The following is a 17,931-nucleotide window of genomic DNA, read 5'->3' as shown; positions in this document are numbered from 1 at the left end:
CAAAACAATTGAACATTTATAATAGACTAATACAGTAACAAGGTTTTTTTGGGGGAAGCCAGGATGAAATTGGGGAATTGTATCTCTGCTGAAAATATTTATTGATAACCCGTTAGCAAGAATTGCCTCCCAAAATGAAGCTGAATTCTGTGTCAAACATCCTTTGTAACTGCTACATGCACAATAGTAGCCAATCATGCATTAATGACACAGCACAATAGAAGCAGTAAGTACCATAACATCATTAACTAAAATATTTTAGGAGAGTTTTGTTAACAGAAATTTGAGGGTTGAAAGAAGAAGGAGAATCAGGCCTCCAGTATTTTATATTGAGCTATCATTGCATTCCCAAGTGTGAATTATGTTTCAATACTGACACTTCAACACAATATACATGTTTAGATGAAATATGACGGTATCTTAGATTTTTTATCCATTATACTCAGTGGAACTTTTGCATGTGCAAGGGCCAGTTATTGGAGTTTAAGCCTATAAACCCGTGGTCCCCAACCCAGTGCCCGCGGGCGCCATGGCGCCCGCCGGGCCCTTTACATGCACCCGCAGAGCAATCTAGGCTGGCCCCGCCCCCGGGAGTGTGGCAGGTCCCAGCCCCGGGCGCATGGTGGGCCCCAGCCGCGCCACGCGTGCCGGTGCCGACCCTGACCCCCGCCCCCGGGTGCGCAGCGCGTGCCCTGGCCCTGGCCCCCGCACATACATGCCCTTGCTGGCCCTGGCGCTGGCCTTGGCCCCACCCCCAGGGGCACCGGGTGTGCCCTTGCCGGCCCTGGCGCCAGCCTTGGCCCTGCCCCCAGGGGCACCGCGCCAGCCCTGGCCCCAACCCCGGGGGTGCCACGCGGAACCTGGGCAGCCCCTGCACATGCCGGTGCTGACCTTGGGCGTGCAGCGCATGCTTGGCCCTCCCCTCAGTCACGTGGCCTGTGAGCAGCCCCGCCCCCATACGCGCAGCGCGTGAGCGGCCCCACCCCCAGGCACCCGGCAGCCCCAAAACATTTGGGACCACTGCTATAAACAGACCATTGACCTCATTCCTCCTCAACCTTCTTACTGTATTTCAAGCTTACAGCAGCTTTAATGGACATAAAGTCCATTTGTGCTGAGGTATTTCATATGCTTTGTGATGGTCTTGGTTCAGAAAACGGAACAGAATGAAGAACAACCTTCCTTGTTTAGTTTGCTAAAGGGATATAAAAGCTCATTTAATCAGTTAACAGGCCCATGGCTCATGGTGTGGCGGGACCAGCCAGGCTGGAACAGGAAAATAAGTCCAGCTTCACCAGTACGGGAGCTGTATCCCTCTGAAGGTCAAATTAAACAAACACCTATAAAAGATATTTACATATATATGGAAATATATATTATAAAATATTTTGTAAGAACCAGCCTACCTGGATTTGCAAATCTGAATACATAGGTCTCTTTTAGAGTTGAACACATATATTCTTCCAACAATCAATTATTTGTATTACAATAGCACCTAAGGGCTTAAATCAGGAGACAAGATTCTGTGTCCTAAGCACGTCACAAAGAAAGACAAGATCTCTGCATCAGAAACCTTATATTAGAAGGTTACGTCTACATTGGCAAGATTTTGCGCAAGAGAGCGTCTTGCGCAAAGGCACGTGCCAGTGTAGAGATGTGCTTTTGTGCAAAAGCATCCATGCCAGTGTAGACACTCTCTTGCGCAAGAAAGCTCTGATGGCCATTTTAGCCATCGGGCTTTCTTGCACAAGAAATTAACGTTGCCTATCTTCCCTGGCCTCTTGCGCAAGAACAGTTGTGCAAGAGGACTTACTCTGATGCTCCCGCTCAGGGGTATTTGCGCAAGAGGCACTGATTCTATACATTAAAACCTCAGTGTTCTTGCGCAAGTACTTGTGGCCAGTGTAGACAGGTGGCAAGATTTTGCACAAAAACAACTGCTTTTGCACAAACTCTTGCCAATATAGACACAGCCTAAGAGTGTGCCAATAAACATACAAATAGATCAACAGACCAGGATGAAGTTGAGGTAGGAAAATAAGGCAAGTAGCTTAAACTATAGAAAAAGGTTGAGAACCCTTGATGTTTTTCAAGCCCTCTCCCACCACCCACCCATGGTTTAAAAACTCCACAGCCCAACTGTGCTATAACATTTTTTCTGCCTATAAAAGCCAGGCACTGTGTTAGGAGTATCAAGCAGGGCAACTCCCCAGGGTTCTATGTTACAGGAGGTGGGACTCCAGGCACAGGAGGTGGGACTCCAGGCCCTGGGCTGAAGTTGAAGGGGATTTCAGAGTGCAGAACAGCCAGCCCACAGGCAGCACAGGGAAAAATGCCATAAATTAGATTAATCATCCTAAAAGCTACTCTAAGAGATTGCCTTCATCACAGAGTTAACTCCAGTGTAGATAACTCTAATTAGTCCTCTTGAATTAGCCAAGCTCAAGTGCCAGTTAACACACTCTGAAATAACACTCAAGCTACATTGATTGTGTTTAGGGTTGCCAGGCATCCAGTTTTGAACCAGACAGTTCGGTATTTGAGGGTTCTGTCTGGGAAACAAATTGAGGTAAGTGTACTGCCTGGCTGGTAGACATGCTCATGCCGCGTAAGCATGTCTACCAGCCAGGCAGTATGCAACTACCGGAGGGCGGGGGTGGGGCCAGACTTGCTAATGCTTCGCTGGGACCATGCGTCGGGCAGCCAGCGCCCCAGGATCTGTGTGTGTCCGGCTCAGCCCCGCTTCCCGCCGCCTCCCCCGACCAGTCCTGCTCCTCCGGACCCTCTCTAGCCAGCTCCGCTCCCCACCAGCCAGTTCTCCCCCCCCCCTCCTCCTCCCAATCTCCTCCAGCCAATTCTGCTCCCCTCACCCCCTCTTAGCCAGCCCTACTTCCTGCCGGCTGGTCCTCCCGGATCTCCCCCGGCTAGCCCCTCTGCCCTCCGGATGATTCTCCCCCACCCCGCCACTTCCTCCTGGCCTGCCCCGCTCCCCTCCCCCATCTGAGATCAAGTGTGTCCGGTAATTTTTTTGAAGCCCCTGGTAACCTTAAGTGTGTTGGTAGCTGATCAAGCCATAACTTGAACTTTGTATCCTGTATGCTTCAATAGGCCAGCCACCTTGAGTTAAGGGTATCACTGTACTCTCAGGTCTCGAATTAGGGCCACTTAAGTTGTAACTCAAGATAATGTCAATGAAAACAAACAAAACATTTTACAATTATCATCTTTCAGGGCTTATGCAGAAACGGAGACTTGGGATGGTGTACAGGTCAAGACAATGTTTCCTGCTTCCTCCTGGCCTTGTGCTTTGTGGGCTGTATCACTTAAGGAGTAGGACAGCATTTGTCCTATTGTTCGGAGGGGAGGAAACCTTTACAAGAACAACCAGGTCAGTAGAACTACTTCACCTCAATGTTTGTGAAAACTGAAACAAGGTTGAAATGATCTAATGTAAAAATTAGATTACAAATATTCAGAAATTTTTCGACTAATTTTCCCAGCCCTTTTATTACTAATGTAACTTGTACAACAATATGTCTTGAGAAGAGGCTAATAAATTGACTACACATGCCACAATCTCAAAGAATAGGAATACTCTTCTTAAACGTACGATAGAGGATTTAATACTTGCATCTCTGAGAATGAGGTTTTGATGTGGTGTTTTGCTATTTTTACTGTAAAAACAAGCCCCAAACCAAATTAACATTTTTCCCTTTAAATTTAGAAAGCAAATAAGGGTCTGGTAGCACTTTATAGACTAAAAAACATATATATTGTATCATGAGCTTTTGTGGGTGGGCTATGCCCACGAAAGCTCATGATACCATCTACATGTTTTGTTAGTCTATAAAGTGCTACCAGACCCTTATTTGTTTTTTAAGTTTATCCTGTACAGACTAACTCAGCTACCCCCCATCTTTCTCTTTGTCATTCACTGGATAACAACCGAAGGCTGCTGCTAAAAATCTGTTTCTAGGCCATGCTAACTGACATTTCCAGACATAAAAAAATCACAGGCTTATCTAATATAAATGGTGGACTACTATGTTAAAGTGACATGCCCAGCTTCTAGAGAGGGATATGAATTATGAAATGTATACAGTAATAACCCATGCATCTCCATGAGCAACTCCAGCACTGCAACAAGAAAGTACTGCTTAGGAAAAGCTATAAAATACTGATGACAGATTTCATTTTGCTTCTAATCCTGAAAGCTTCTTATCTCCAACTTCCACATTTTTTAAATGCACAATATTCCAAAAGAGTTTGTCTAACAAAAATAATGAAATTTATTAAGCATCTCAAATCTCCCCTGCCCCATCATCTATCTACACACACACCCCTCAAGAGGATTTCAGGTTAGGAAATAAATGCAACAATTTAAGTTGTTTTTGTGCTATGTTAATGTAATGTGACAGCTTTTAAAATCTGGAATTAACATGTATCAAAAAATATCATGCTGTGATCACCAAACAAACAATATAGACAGTAAACAAGTAAATAAAATAAAGCAAAGCAGAAGAAGCTAAACAAGAGGGAAAGGTTATTTTCTATGGTATACATACGAGAAAAATGCAGAAGGTTTTCTGTGTCACCATCTATGAAATGAAAAAATAGCTTTGATCTTGAGTGACTTTAAAGTGAAGGGGAAGACAACAGAGAGAGAAAGAAAGAAAGGGCAGGGAAAACAAAAGGCTCAAGAGGCTTGGAAGGAAGAATTCCTTGCCCCTAAGTATAGACAATGTAGTAACTTACATAAAATGTATAACATGGCTTTAAAAGATTAAACTTGCAACCAGAAAAATGATAAGTTTTGGATTGGCGGCAGCAGAAATCTCCCTCTAGTGGTCACACTGGGGTTTATAATAAGATGGATCAAATTAAACACACATTCTCCCCTTTTTTGATTATAGGCATTTTCACTGGAAATTTCAAAAAAAGAATTTTCACAAATATACTAGGGGGTGCACCTCCCTGCTCGCTACACTTGCCAGCTACCCCCCTTTAGCCCTCCAAAAAAAAAAAAACCCAATCCCCACTGATGTAGCCCCCAACTGAAACATCTCACTCCCCTGGTGCTCCAGCCCCATGGTTGGGGGAGGAGAAGGGATGACTGAGGTTCAAGGCCTCAGGCCAAATTAACTCTTCTGGGGTTCCCAGGTTAGTGGATTTTGTGGCCTCCCCACCCCCACCCCCCAGGTTCTGGGGTGGGGCCAAAATGAGGGGTTAAGTGTGCAGGACAGGGCTGCCAGTAAGTGGGATAGAGATGGGGGTAGAGGAGGGGGTGAGAGTGCAGAGTCTGGCCAGGAGGGAAGGTGCTGGAACAGGATGGAGATAGGTGTCTAGTCAGGAGGAGGGTACAGGAGTAAGGGAGGGTGGAGAAGCAGGTTGGGATAGGGTGTCTGACCAGGGGGAAGGTGCAGGAGTGGGCTGGGAGTGTGGGGTCTTGGTGGAGGGTGTGTTTGAGGTGTGGGTCTCAGCTTGGGGGGGTATGACTGAGGGGGCTGGAGGTGCAGGGTCTTGGTGGAGGCAGTGAGTGAGCAGGCTGTGGGTGCAAGGTCTGGGCATGAGGGGGATGGGGGCCACTTACATGCTTTCACGCAGCTCCCAAACACCATGCCCCAGGCTTCTCCTACTGCTCCTACATAGTCTGGATTCTGGAGTAGTGGAAAAGCCTCCAGGAAGCACATCCCTGTGCTTCTGTTCCCCCAGCCGGGGGAAGGAGAAGGGAAGCAGCAGCATGCGTAGCTGCTTCTAGCTGTGCAACTTCCCCGCAAGCCAGATTCAGCCGGGAGCCTTAGGGCTGTCTCACCCACCCCGCAGAAAACCAGTGCTGGCATGTCCGCCTGGAGGGGGTAGCGGATGAGGGGAGAAGGCCGCGAGGCTGGAACACCAGTGCAGGCTCCCTGCTAGTGGGAAGCAAGGAGCTGAGCTGGAGCTGCAAGAGAGCCATATTTGGCTTGGGAGCCATAGGTTGCTGACCCCTGGCATAGGAGGTGGGGCTTTCATGGTCAGAGAACATGATAACAGGAAAAAACTTTTTATATAGAGAGAGAAAAGAAAAATATATTCCAAGACCTGAATCTCCACTCTCACCAATGTAAATCAGAAGTCATTACAATAAAATCAATAGTTATAACTAGGGATGTGAGAATATAACTGATTAACCATTTCACCAATAAGCTGATGCTTATCCGTTTATGGTGTCAGTTACACTCAGCTGGCTCCCAGGGAGGCAGCTTCACTGCAGCAGGGCAGGGAAGCCTCCTCCCCAGGAGCTGGGTGGGCAAGGGCTGCCAGCTCCGCTCACCCTCATGTCCCGCTCTGACACCAAGTGGTGGGACTATCTAAGACCAGTTGAGGGTGGGGAACCCTGATGGGCCAGCGTGTATTCCACGTTAATCCCACAGCCCATCGGGGATATCAGTCGGCAGCTCCTTCACAGAGCCATGAGCACGTGCGTGTACCTGGCACAGTTCACCCCCATCCCAGACACCTGCCCCATTTGCAGTGTGAGGGAAAACCTGGTGCACACATCTGGAACGCACCAGATTGCAGCCCCTATTCCGACTCCTCGAGAACAAGAGGTTCTGGCTGTACTTTACCCCACACCCTTTTATTTATTTTAATAACCCCCTTTTTATAGAAAGCCTCATTTCTCTTGAGCAATGCCAGCATTTTCTTCTTAGTGCAACAACTCTCTCTTGAAGAGCAACACACTTCCCAGTCCCACTGCTGTAAGCCCTTCAATTACTTTCACTCTCCAGAATGGACCAGTGAGAGTCAGATTAGCAAGCAGCATGAGCGCAGGTAAACACCATCACTTTGAATTAACATGGTCTCAATATTTCAACTGGAAACCATTCAAAGGGGCAGGAGGAGGAAGGACATCAATACAATACACTGAGGGGTGGAGGTCACGGGAGTGAGGTCACTTTGTCCCACAATTTTACACACCCAAGGCCGAGCTTGGGTGGCCCCGTGAATGAGGGAGCTCTCCAGAGTGGAAGCACCACGGCCTCCCTCTTCCCGTGCAGCGCCAGGCACGGCGGTGGGGGGCGGTGAGCAGCAGCTCTAGGCTGCCGCCACACTCCGCAATTCGCCCTGTTTTAAAACAGCAGCCACATCCCCCTTGGGCCAAGCCTCACGGGCGCGGCCCCCTGCTACACACGCGGCCAGTGACTGGGGCAGACCCTGCACTAAGCCCCCCAAGCCTCCCAGCCCGGGTGACACACACGGCGAGGCAGCGCCCCCCTCCCGCCGCGCCCTCGGCCGGGCGGCGACTCGACGACTTACAGCGGGGACCCGGAGCGGGCGGGAGACGAGTCACGCTTCCTCCATGGGGGCCGCCATGTTGTGAGTGACAGGCCAGTGCAGCGGCTGCGACTACGGCTTTATTGGCCGGGCTCAGCCGCGGGGGGTGCACGGGCAGGGAGATGCCGCCTGGGAAGGGAGCCGCTGTCTGGAGCCGCCGCCCGTGGCTGCTTCTCAGCCGGCCTCCACCGAGCAGGCACTGGGGCAAGGGAGCGAACTTTAAGACTCTTGGGGAGGAGGAGCGGGGAGCATTTGCTTAGTCCCAGTCCCTCTCTCATAGGCATGACTTTCCTTCCCCCCCCATCCCCCTTCTGTTCTGCAATGTGATTTGTCCTTTTCATATTTGTTCATTTTTTTAAATTGTACCCTTTGGTATATATGGTTGTGACTGTTTTCTTCCATTATTTGATCTGAGGAAGTGGGTCTGGCCCACGAAAGCTCATCATCTAATAAACCATCTTGTTAGTCTTTAAAGTGCTACATTGTCCTGCATTTTGCTTCAGGCATGACTTGGGAATTTTTGCTAAGGCAGCCTCTCACCCTCTCTAGGGATGGGACTGAAGGTAGGATTCACTCCTCCCCCCTCCCCCCCACACACACACACCACCAGTCCCACCACCACACACACGCTGCTGTGTTGTGACAGTTCCTGCTCTGGGGATGGGATCAGATTTGGGTGTGTGCGTCCGTCCGTCTGTTCACCCCATCTTTAGCCATCAGCTAGGCAGAGGGAGGTTTTGTTTGTGCATTGCAGGTTTTCCCTCCTGAAGCTAAGTGTGCAGGGAATTGTTGCACTGTAGCCAATGACCTGTGGCCTCTTGTGGGTTTGTTTGGGTTTTTTTTACTTTCCCTGCCGTCAAATTATTGCCACAGTATGAGTGAACAGATTCAATACATGGTGACTGGATTTCATAACAGTGCATTAATGGTATGGATTTTATTAGGTTGGTAGTCTTCCACATATTGTTGGATGGAGTTCAGGGTACATAGGGACTCCCAGTCTGTTGCAATTAAAAACTCTGCAGTCAGAAATATTAATTATGGAAAGTTAACCAATTGCAGGCTTTATATCTTGCCATTTTTTTGTTGGGACGTTTACATTTACATACTTTAAAAACTGAAATTTGACAAGTGAAGAAATATCCACAATAGGTGGAAACAGATCACAAAATATATGTAGCGACACTAAACTGCTCACTCTCTTTGCCTTCCATCACCTCCAAAAGCAAGGAGCCTAATCTAGTGATCTCACAAGGTTAGATATTTATACATTATAATACAGTGGTTTGGAAGGTTCAGCCTTTTGGTCTACTATAATAGAGAGGTTGTTACCAAACTGAGGACCCTCAAGGTGCACTTTCTGTGATTAAACCCTTTGTTAGTCAGCCACACAGTAAGCCACCTATAGGGCAAAGAAGAGAAACACTACCAAACAACCAGTTCTAGCATTACTTACATGGACCTTTGTGGCAATACCAGAGACTAAGTAGGTAGACATTGTCATGGTGTCTCCCACCATACTTAGGCCCAGTAACATCTTTTATATTATGTCACACGTCAATGCCCTCTTCATCTTATGCATATTCATAAATGCTTTTGGTCCCCTTTTCCTTATCTGAACTTCAGCCCCCCACTTTAAGTACTTCACTGTGATAGATACATTATCCATTTATATTAGTCACTTGCTTACACCAATCAGTTGCATTATTGCAATTAATATCTGTAAGTTCCAGTTATACATATTCCTTAAAAATATCCTATATCCCATTTTTGCCATCTTTTACTGTACTTCATACCAGTCAGCTGTCCATTGTGCTTGTTTACTGCTGTACTTTTATCTTTTGATTTTGATGTCATTTGCCCATCATTGCTCATGTCAAGCTTCAGCCTAGGTCTTAATTAGTTATCGTAAGCCACTTTACAGCCCCTGAACCTGCTGATTTTTTCCTTGTATGCACTAGTAAATCCTTACATGCTACATATGTCAGTTACAAAGTGGTTTTTTTTATTTGATTTACTACTCATTCCAGTGTAAATCAGGAGTAACTAAGTTAAAAATCAGGGGAGTTGTATAAATCTAAAACCAGTGGCAGAGAGGAGAGTGAGATTCCCTGCTGTATAAATTGCCATTTGTTTTCAGGCGGTCCTTTGTGCTATATTAATTGTTATTATGTGCATACACGTGGGTGCACCAAAATTCAGTAGCAGGATACTCTTGAATGTTTGCAATAATAATTATAGGATGACTATTAATCTTCACAGGTATATACTGGAAAATATAAAACTGTACAGTATATAGATAAAAGAATTATATACAATTTCCAGTTTTACCTGGTGCTGCAAACCTACTCAGTGGTTCAGAATTGCACAGCTGCCTGACATGAGCCATGCATTTTGTCATATTTCAACAAATGAAACATTCTTAACAGGTTAATTTTAGATGTTGGGTCTTTTTCCTCATTTTAAAAAACCACAATATATGAGTATTAGTAAAGAGTCTTTCTGCATACTCATTGCCCTTATGCCACCCAAGTAGTGTTTATATAAAATTAAACTGCCCTGAAGGTTAACAGAATGGCAAGAGATAATTCAGCAATCCAAGGGACCTCCATAGAGATCACCTACTACTTGTAATGATGTTTACTACATTCAGCCACCGTGGCCCAGATCCACAGTTACATAGGCACATAAATCCCAGTTTTAGATTAGGCTGAATCACAAAGCTCCTTCTCAGGACACTGATGACTCCTAGGCTCATTCAGTACCTACATTTCCACTGTAAAAGTTCTGTGTCTGCCTTTCAGTATATATCCTGCTGCCTTGTGTTAGCTGCATGAACACATATCTCCCAGCTAAACCCCAGCATACTCTATGAACCAGAGGAAAGACAGGCAAGAAAATGCCTATCTTCTCTTCTGGGCTTGATCAAGTATATTGGTTTTCATTTTCAAACAGAGCAGGCCCAAGCTATGGGCTGACTGGGCTAAATACCTTCTTAAAATAAGGGAAAGGGATCTTTTGGAAAAGGCTTTATTTTCCGAAAGATCTGCATCTAGACTGGCGCTTTTTTCCGGCAAAGCTCCAAGCCGGAAAAAAGCGGCAGCCATTTTTATGCTAATGAAGCGGGGGAGATTTAAATCTCCGCTTCATTTGCAATTGCAATGTGTCTAATTTGCATCCCTTTTACGAAAAAGGAATTCAGTCTAGACACAGCCTAAATGTTTTATCCAAGCTAGAAGAGCTTTAAGAGGAGAGCTTGCCACATTAGACTGTCCCACTGCTAATGAGCTAGCGTGAATTTCTGAGAGTGGGAGTGGAGACTCCTGTTCAAATCATTTCTCCCGTCACAGGTAGAGGGAGCAATTGAAGCTGGGTCTCCCCCATCCTAAGCAAGTAGTTTAACAACTGCACTAAGTGTTATAGGCCCATGTAGCAGCACCTCCTTCTTCTTCCTATCCTGTTAGCCAGGCATGTCAAACTGGCATTTGGCGGGCCACATGCAGCCCGATCAAAATTTTTTGCGGCCCCCCCAGAACATTTTTATAAAAGAATGAAGTGCGGCCCGCTGGCTGCTCGGAGCACGTGGCCGAGTGCCTGCTCACAGCCAGCCAAGCTGCTCTGCATATGCACTCATGGCCGGCTGGGTGCTCTGCACTGGGCGCTCCAGAAGGCCGCTGTGCTCAGGCTGCCCCAGCACCTCAGGCGGCAGTGTCAACTCCGGGACCCAGGTATTAGGTTGGGGGCAGGGGGACTGGGAGAGCCTGGCTCTGGGGGAGAGGCGAGGCATTAGGTTGGGGGTGCCTGGCTGTGGGGGAAGGGGCATTAGGTTGCGGGCGCTGGGAGTGCCTGGCTCTGGAGGAGAGGGGGAGACATTAGGTTGCGGGAGCTGACTCTGAGGGAGTGGAGGGAGATTGGGTTAGAACGAGAGTATGGAGTGCCTGGATCTGGGGGAGAAGAAGGGGTTATTTTGTTAATGTTTTATTTTTTATTTATTTATTCCCAAATAAAATCACAAAATGTATATTAATTTTATATCAATAAATATGCCAATTTTTTGCAATTGCATGAATAATTATATCTTTATGCAAAATCTCAAACTTACAAAGTATCTGAAATTTTCACAGAAGCCTGTTCTATCTGATTAATCATGGTCTATACTTGTTTTTATTTCAACAAAACAAGTTATGTATCATACACAAAATTTAAAAGTACCTTACATTTATATTTAAATTAAAAATTATGTAAAATTAATTAAAACATATTTAATATGAGCAAATAACAATTTTACACATCAAATTATTGTAATATTATAAAATATACTTAAAGCATAATCTATAACAATAAATAACTACGACTTTCCGACAAAGTACATTTTCTTTGGTGGCCCTCAGGTTGCCAGGCGTCCGGTATTGGTGCCTTCTGCCCGGCACCTAAAATGCTCAACAAATTTTTCTTTTTTGGTCAAACCATCTGGGAACCCTAGGTGGCCCTGTGGCTATCAGTTTTCGTTTGTGCAGCCCTCAGTAGGCTTCGAATTTGACCTGCCTGCTGTAAGCATTTTGTGTTGCATGAGAGACGTGTTTCACACACAGGGATGTGAACGACTGGTTGACTATCCGATAAGAAATGCTGATCGGATAGTCAACAGGCTAGTCGACTAATCATTTTCCCTACCCCGTTGCTGCCTCTATCAGAAAGTGCCAGCAAGGTGCGGGGGAGAGAACAGGGTGCTTCACAGCAGCAGCGCCATGTGGTTCCTGGGGCCAGACCCTGGGCTCCACATGGCACTGCCACTTTGAAATGCCACGTGCAGCCTGGGGCCAACTGGGAGTTCCCAGCTGGCCCAGGCTGAACACACATTTCAAAGTGGCAGTTGGGGACTCCCTTGATGACTCTGAGCTGCATGCGGCACTGCCACTTTGAAACACCGTGTGGAGCTTGAGGCCGGGCTCCCTGCGACATTTCAAAACAGCAGCACCGCATGGAGCCTGGGGTCAGCTGGAGACTCCCCTGATTACCCTGAGCTTTGTGCAACACTGCCACTTTGAAATGCCACGGGGAGCACGTGGCCAGCAGGGGACTGCTTGAGTCCCCCGCTTAGGGTCACCAGATGGTTTCAACAAAAATACCGGACGCACTTAACATTGCATCACAATCTACATTACATCTTATTTAGAAAATACTGGACATTTATATTTTCTCATTTATATTTTTTCACTTTGTTTCCCAAACAGAAAACTCAAATACTGGCCTGTCCAGTTCAAAACCAGACACCTGGCAACCCTACCCCTGCTGGTTCCATGTTCCGCACAGAGCTTTCGCCTTTGAAGTGTGGCAACAGCCCTATGGCTGAGGTGCCCTCATCAACGAATCAAATAGAAAATTGCATCGACTATTCAATTAGCCAAATAATTGAAATTTTACATCCCTATTCACACCTTCACATAAGAAATAACTTAGGTACATAAGTTGACTCCAGCAAAAAGGTTTCTGTCTGTAGATCACAGGCAAAAGAAGACTGTCTGAACTTAGGTGCCCAGCTCTGTAAGAGGGGCAAGACTTAGGACACACCCTTTTAATTGGCATTTCCCATTGGCTAGCTTGGGCAGCCCCCTGTCTAGGGAGGTTGGCTTTTATGGATCTCATTTTAAGGTGCCTATCTCTCCATAGCCATTATATCGTGAGTTTAGCTCAGGCTTTATGAATGGCAACATTGTGCCTGTGATTTTCTAAATAGGCATTATGACACTGAGCTTTACAACACTTAAGACTTAAGTGGATCTGGGTATGTGGCAAACTGCATCTCTCGGAGAGGAAATACAGACTTCCAGACAGGATTTAATCTTTGTCTTTTTATCTCTTGTTTAGCAAACACACAGCTCGAATTCCAGTTACAACTTTAATAACCACCTGCTGCTTAACCAAACTGTGATTCCATCTATTATGACACCTAGCAGCCCCTGACTATCCAATTCTAAGGCCCATCAGGAAGCTCTCATAAGGGTTGCCAATTATTTAATCACACAAACCCAAACAGCCTTGCCCTGCCTCCTACCTCACCCCTCCTGCTCCATTCACTCCATCCTCCTTTTCTTCATTGCTCACTCACCCTCACTCACTTTCACCAGTCAAGGGCAGGGAGTTGGGGTGCAGGCTCTGGGCTGGGGCCGCATGGTTTGGAATGTGGGAAGTGTCTCCAGGTAGTGCCTCAGACAGTAGGAGGCAGGCTCTGGGAGGGAATTTAGATGCAGAAGAGTTCAGAGGGTTGGGGAGGAGCAAGGGCTGAGGGCTGTGGGCTCTGGATGGGTGGCACTTCAGGCAGCAGGGCTAAAGCCAGTGGTTGACATGTGGCTACTACCCCTGGGAGTGGGAGTCAGGGAGTTTTACATGCTGCCCTTGCTTGCAGGCACTGCCATCGTTTTAGCAGCCTAAAATCTCCCAGTTTGGCTTCAGTAGCCTCTGGGTATGTCTAGACTGCAGAGTTTTTCCTGGGATACCAGAGGAATCCTGGAAAAGCTCTGCAGTGTCCAAGAAATGTGTCTGCTTTTCTGAAAAAAATTCGGAAAAGCAGACCCGTTTTTTCAGCATCCCTGAAACCTTGTTCTCCGAGGAAGAAGGGGTGTTCCAAAAGAGGCTTTTTTTTCCCAACAATTTGCCCACCGTAGATGGGCCAATTGTCAGAAAAGCCTCTTTCAGAAGAAAAGCGGAAAAAGATACGCAAATTGAGGTTCGCAATTTGCATATCTTTTTCCTATAGAACTTTGTAGTCTAGACACAGCCTCCAGGAGATAGAGCTTAGTTTTAGAATAATGAACCTGGGAAGGTTGGCAACTGTTGCCTTTATTAATATCTAGTGTCATGGTGGCACATAAAAGGAAATACCATTTTTAAGTAGCCAAATACATAGGACTTAATTGATTAAAACACATATGTTGAACTACATTTGGCAACCAACTTGAAATCAACGAGAGGCAGTGCTTAGAAGCCGTTAAATAAGTGGGCAGCCATATTCTGCACTAATGGCTAGTTCTGGCCTTTATGCAAAATAGGTATACTAAAATACTACACGTACATATAGAAAAAGTAAATGAGTATGTACAACAGTCCTTCATTTCAAAGAAATCACCTCATTTCAAACCTAAGTACAAGTATTTAAAAAGTATCAGAACTTCCTAGTCTGTTTAAACATCTCTCAAAATCTCCTGAGAACAGATTTTTCCATAGTATTTTGTTACTTTTCCCAGCAGAAACCCCAAATGCAGAAACATGGAAAAATAGGAACCTGATCCTTTTAGGAGATGGGATCCTAGATAGCGAGAAGCACCAAGAAGGAAGATGGATCTGGCCCAATCTAGAAAAAGGAGTGTTCAAAATTTCATATATTGGATCACAGAAGAGGAATGTTTTAAATAACAAGACGGTATAGCTATGTCTACACTTGCGGATTCTTGCGCGATAAATATGCAAATGAGGCTTGCACAGTGTCGTTATTCCTGAAAATAATTGGCGTAAAAAGTGGCATTGCGCAAGAGGGTTTTTCTTGTGCAAGAAGGGGCAGTATAGACAGCTCCTTCTGGCACAAGAGCCTCTTCTGCAAAAATGGCAGCTCATTAGGTATGCAAATGAGGCTCAGTGATATTCCACACTTAGCCTCATTTGCATATTTCTCACGCAAGAAGCCGCAAGTGTAGACATAGCCTATGGGTTTTTTAAGGGGCCCTGAGCAGAAATGGAAAGTGAGGCAGGGTGCTGCAGATCTACCAACTTTTTCAAATCTCCAAAAATACCATTGCATTTCCAGTGAAGGTTCAGATCCAATAAAAAGTGATGGAATGGAGAAGACAGAGTGGCTGTGTCTAGACTGGCCACTTTTTCCGGAAAAGCAGTTGCTTTTCCTGAAAAACTTGCCAGCTGTCTACACTGGCCGCTTGAATTTCTGGAAAAGCACTGACAATCTCATGTAAGATTGTCAGTGTTTTTGCAGAAATACTATGCTGCTCCCATTCGGGCAAAAGTCTTTTTCCGAAAAACTTTTGTGCAAAAGGGATAGTGTAGACAGAAGAGATTTGTTTTCCGCAAAAAAGCCCCGATCGCGAAAATGGCGATCGGAGCTTTTTTGTGGAAAAGCGTGTCTAGATTGGCCACGGATGCTTTTCCGCAAAAAGTGCTTTTGTGGAAAAGCGTCCTGCCAATCTAGATGCTCTTTTTCGAAAATGCTTTTAACGGAAAACTTTTCCTTTAAAAGCATTTCCGGAAAATCATGCCAGTCTAGACGTAGCCAGTCTGTTTGGGCAAAAATCACATTGGGGAAGAAAACTATCAGATCCTCCCCTGGGATAGTGCTTGGGGTGTGTTATAGACCACCAGGATCCAATTTGGATATGGATAGAGACCTCTTTAATGTTTTTAATGAAGTAAATACCCATTGAAACTGTGTAATCATGGGAGATTTCAACTTTCGAGATATAGACTATAGAACAAGTGCTAGTAATAATAATAGGGCTCAGATTTTCCTAGATGTGATAGCTGATGAATTCCTTCATTAAGTAGTTGCTGAACCAACAAGGGGGAGATGCTATTTTAGATTTGGTTTTGGTGAGTAGCGAGGACCTCATAGATGAAATGGTTGTAGGGAACAACCTTGGCTCAAGTGATCATGAGCTAATTCAGTTCAAATTAAATGGAAGGATAAACAAAAATAAATCTGAGACTAGGGTTTTTTATTTCAAAAGGGCTAACTTTGATAAATTAAGGAAATTAGTTAGGGAAGTTGATTGGACTAAAGAAATTATGGATCGTGAGGTGGAGGAGGCCTGGGATTATTTTAAATTAAAGTTGCAGAAGCTGTCAGAAGCCTGTATCCCAAGAAAAGGGAAAAAATTTATAGGCAGGTGTATTAGACCAAACTGGGTGAGCAAGCATCTCAGAGAGGTGATTAAGAAAAAGCAGAACGCATATAAGGAGTGGAAGATGGAAGGGATCAGTAAAGAAAGCTACCTTATTGAGGTTAGAGCATGTAGGGACAAAGTGAGAGAGGCTAAAAGTCAGGTAGAGTTGGACCTTGCAAAGGGAATTAAAACCAATAGTAAAAGGTTTTATAGCCATATAAATAGGAAAAAACCAAATAAAGAAGTAGGACCGCTAATTACTAAGGATGGAGTGGAGGTTAAGGATAATCTAGGAATGGCCCAATATCTAAACAAATACAGTAGACTTCCGATAATCCAGCACCCTTGGGACCCAGGTGGTGCCGGATTATCAGAAATGCCGGACTATCAGGAGGTACTCTGGCAGGGGTGGGTCTCGTCGAAGGAGAAGCAGAAGAGGGGGCGGGGATGTGCCAAACCCTCCCTCCTGCTGCAGGGAGGCAGAGCCTGCGAGCAGAAGAGGAGAGGCGGTGATAGGCAGGCAGCCGCATTCAGGACGTTCTGGTCAGTTACAGTCACTCCAGCTGGATCCACAGCCGACACGCAGTTAATGTAATTTTCCTCTCTACTGCGGGGAGGGGGGGCAGGGGAAGGTAGGGGTCGGTGGGGGAGGGGGAGGGGGAAGAGGAGGGGGCGAGGGTATGCCAAAGCAGCCGGATTCAGGACGTTCTAGTCAGTTACAGTCACTCCGGCTGGATCCACAGCCGACACGCAGTTAATGTAATTTTCCTCTCTACTGCCGGGAGGGGGGGGGACAGGGGAAGGTAGGGGTCGGTGGGAGACCCCTCTCCCTCTCCTTCTCCCACCGACCCCTACCTTCCCCTGCCCCCCTCCTCCCGGCAGTAGAGAGGAAAATTACATTAACTGCGTGTCGGCTGTGGATCCAGCTGGAGTGACTGTAACTGACCAGAACGTCCTGAATGCAGCTGCTTTGGCACACCCTCGCCCCCTCCTCTTCTCCCTCCCCCTCTCCCACCGACCCCTACTTTTCCCTGCCCCCCCCCCCTCCCGGCAGTAGAGAGGAAAATTACATTAACTGCGTGTCGGCTGTGGATCCAGCCGGAGTGACTGTAACTGACCAGAATGTCCTGAATGCAGCTGCTTTGGCACACCCTCGCCCCCTCCTGCTCCCCCTCCCCCTCTCCCACCGACCCCTACCTTCCCCTGGCCCCCCCCTCCCGGCAGTAGAGAGGAAAGTTACATTAACTGCGTGTTGGCTGTGGATCCAGCCGCAGTTAATCAATTACTCTAACAACTTGAAGCAGCTGCCGGAGCACTTCCAGGTTGCAGTTGGTGCTGGACCATCAGGCGTACCGGACCACTGGATGCCGGACCACCGGAGTTTTACTGTACTTTGCTTCAGTCTTTAATGAGGCTAATGAAGAGCTTAGGGATAATGGTAACATAACAAATGAAACTAAGGATATGGAGGTAGATATTACCACATCCGAGGTAAAAGCCAAACTTGAACAGCTTAATGGGAGTAAATCGGGGGGCCCAGATAATCTTCATCCAAGAATATTAAAGGAACTGGCACATGAAATTGCAAGTCCATTAGCAAAAATTGTTGTTAAATCCCTAAACTCGGGGGTTGTACCATTTGACTGGAGAATTGCTAATATAGTTCCTATTTTTAAGAAAGGAAAAAAAAGCGACCCGGGTAACTATAGGCCTGTTAGTTTGACATCTG

General features: G+C 46.2%; 2 protein-coding genes across 2 annotated transcripts in view; one reads left to right on the top strand and one right to left on the bottom strand.

Annotated features, from left to right (window-relative positions):
• Positions 1 to 9,189, bottom strand: part of COA1 (cytochrome c oxidase assembly factor 1) — a 65,973-nt gene extending 56,784 nt beyond the window's left edge. Inside the window, exons 1-2 of the mRNA XM_075919830.1 lie at positions 9,111 to 9,189; positions 7,297 to 7,539 (exon numbers count right to left, since the gene is read on the bottom strand). Of these exons, the coding sequence (XP_075775945.1) occupies positions 7,297 to 7,539; positions 9,111 to 9,189 (322 nt within the window). The remainder of the gene's footprint in view (positions 1 to 7,296; positions 7,540 to 9,110) is intronic.
• Positions 7,223 to 17,931, top strand: part of BLVRA (biliverdin reductase A) — a 59,368-nt gene continuing 48,659 nt past the window's right edge. Inside the window, exon 1 of the mRNA XM_075921721.1 lies at positions 7,223 to 7,356. The gene's annotated coding sequence lies outside the window, so the exon portion shown is untranslated. The remainder of the gene's footprint in view (positions 7,357 to 17,931) is intronic.

This window comes from Pelodiscus sinensis, chromosome 2, assembly GCF_049634645.1.
Source record: "Pelodiscus sinensis isolate JC-2024 chromosome 2, ASM4963464v1, whole genome shotgun sequence".
NCBI lineage: Eukaryota > Metazoa > Chordata > Testudines > Trionychidae > Pelodiscus > Pelodiscus sinensis.
The sequence above is the reverse complement of the archived record's forward strand: the minus strand, read 5'-3'. Positions and strand labels throughout refer to the sequence as shown.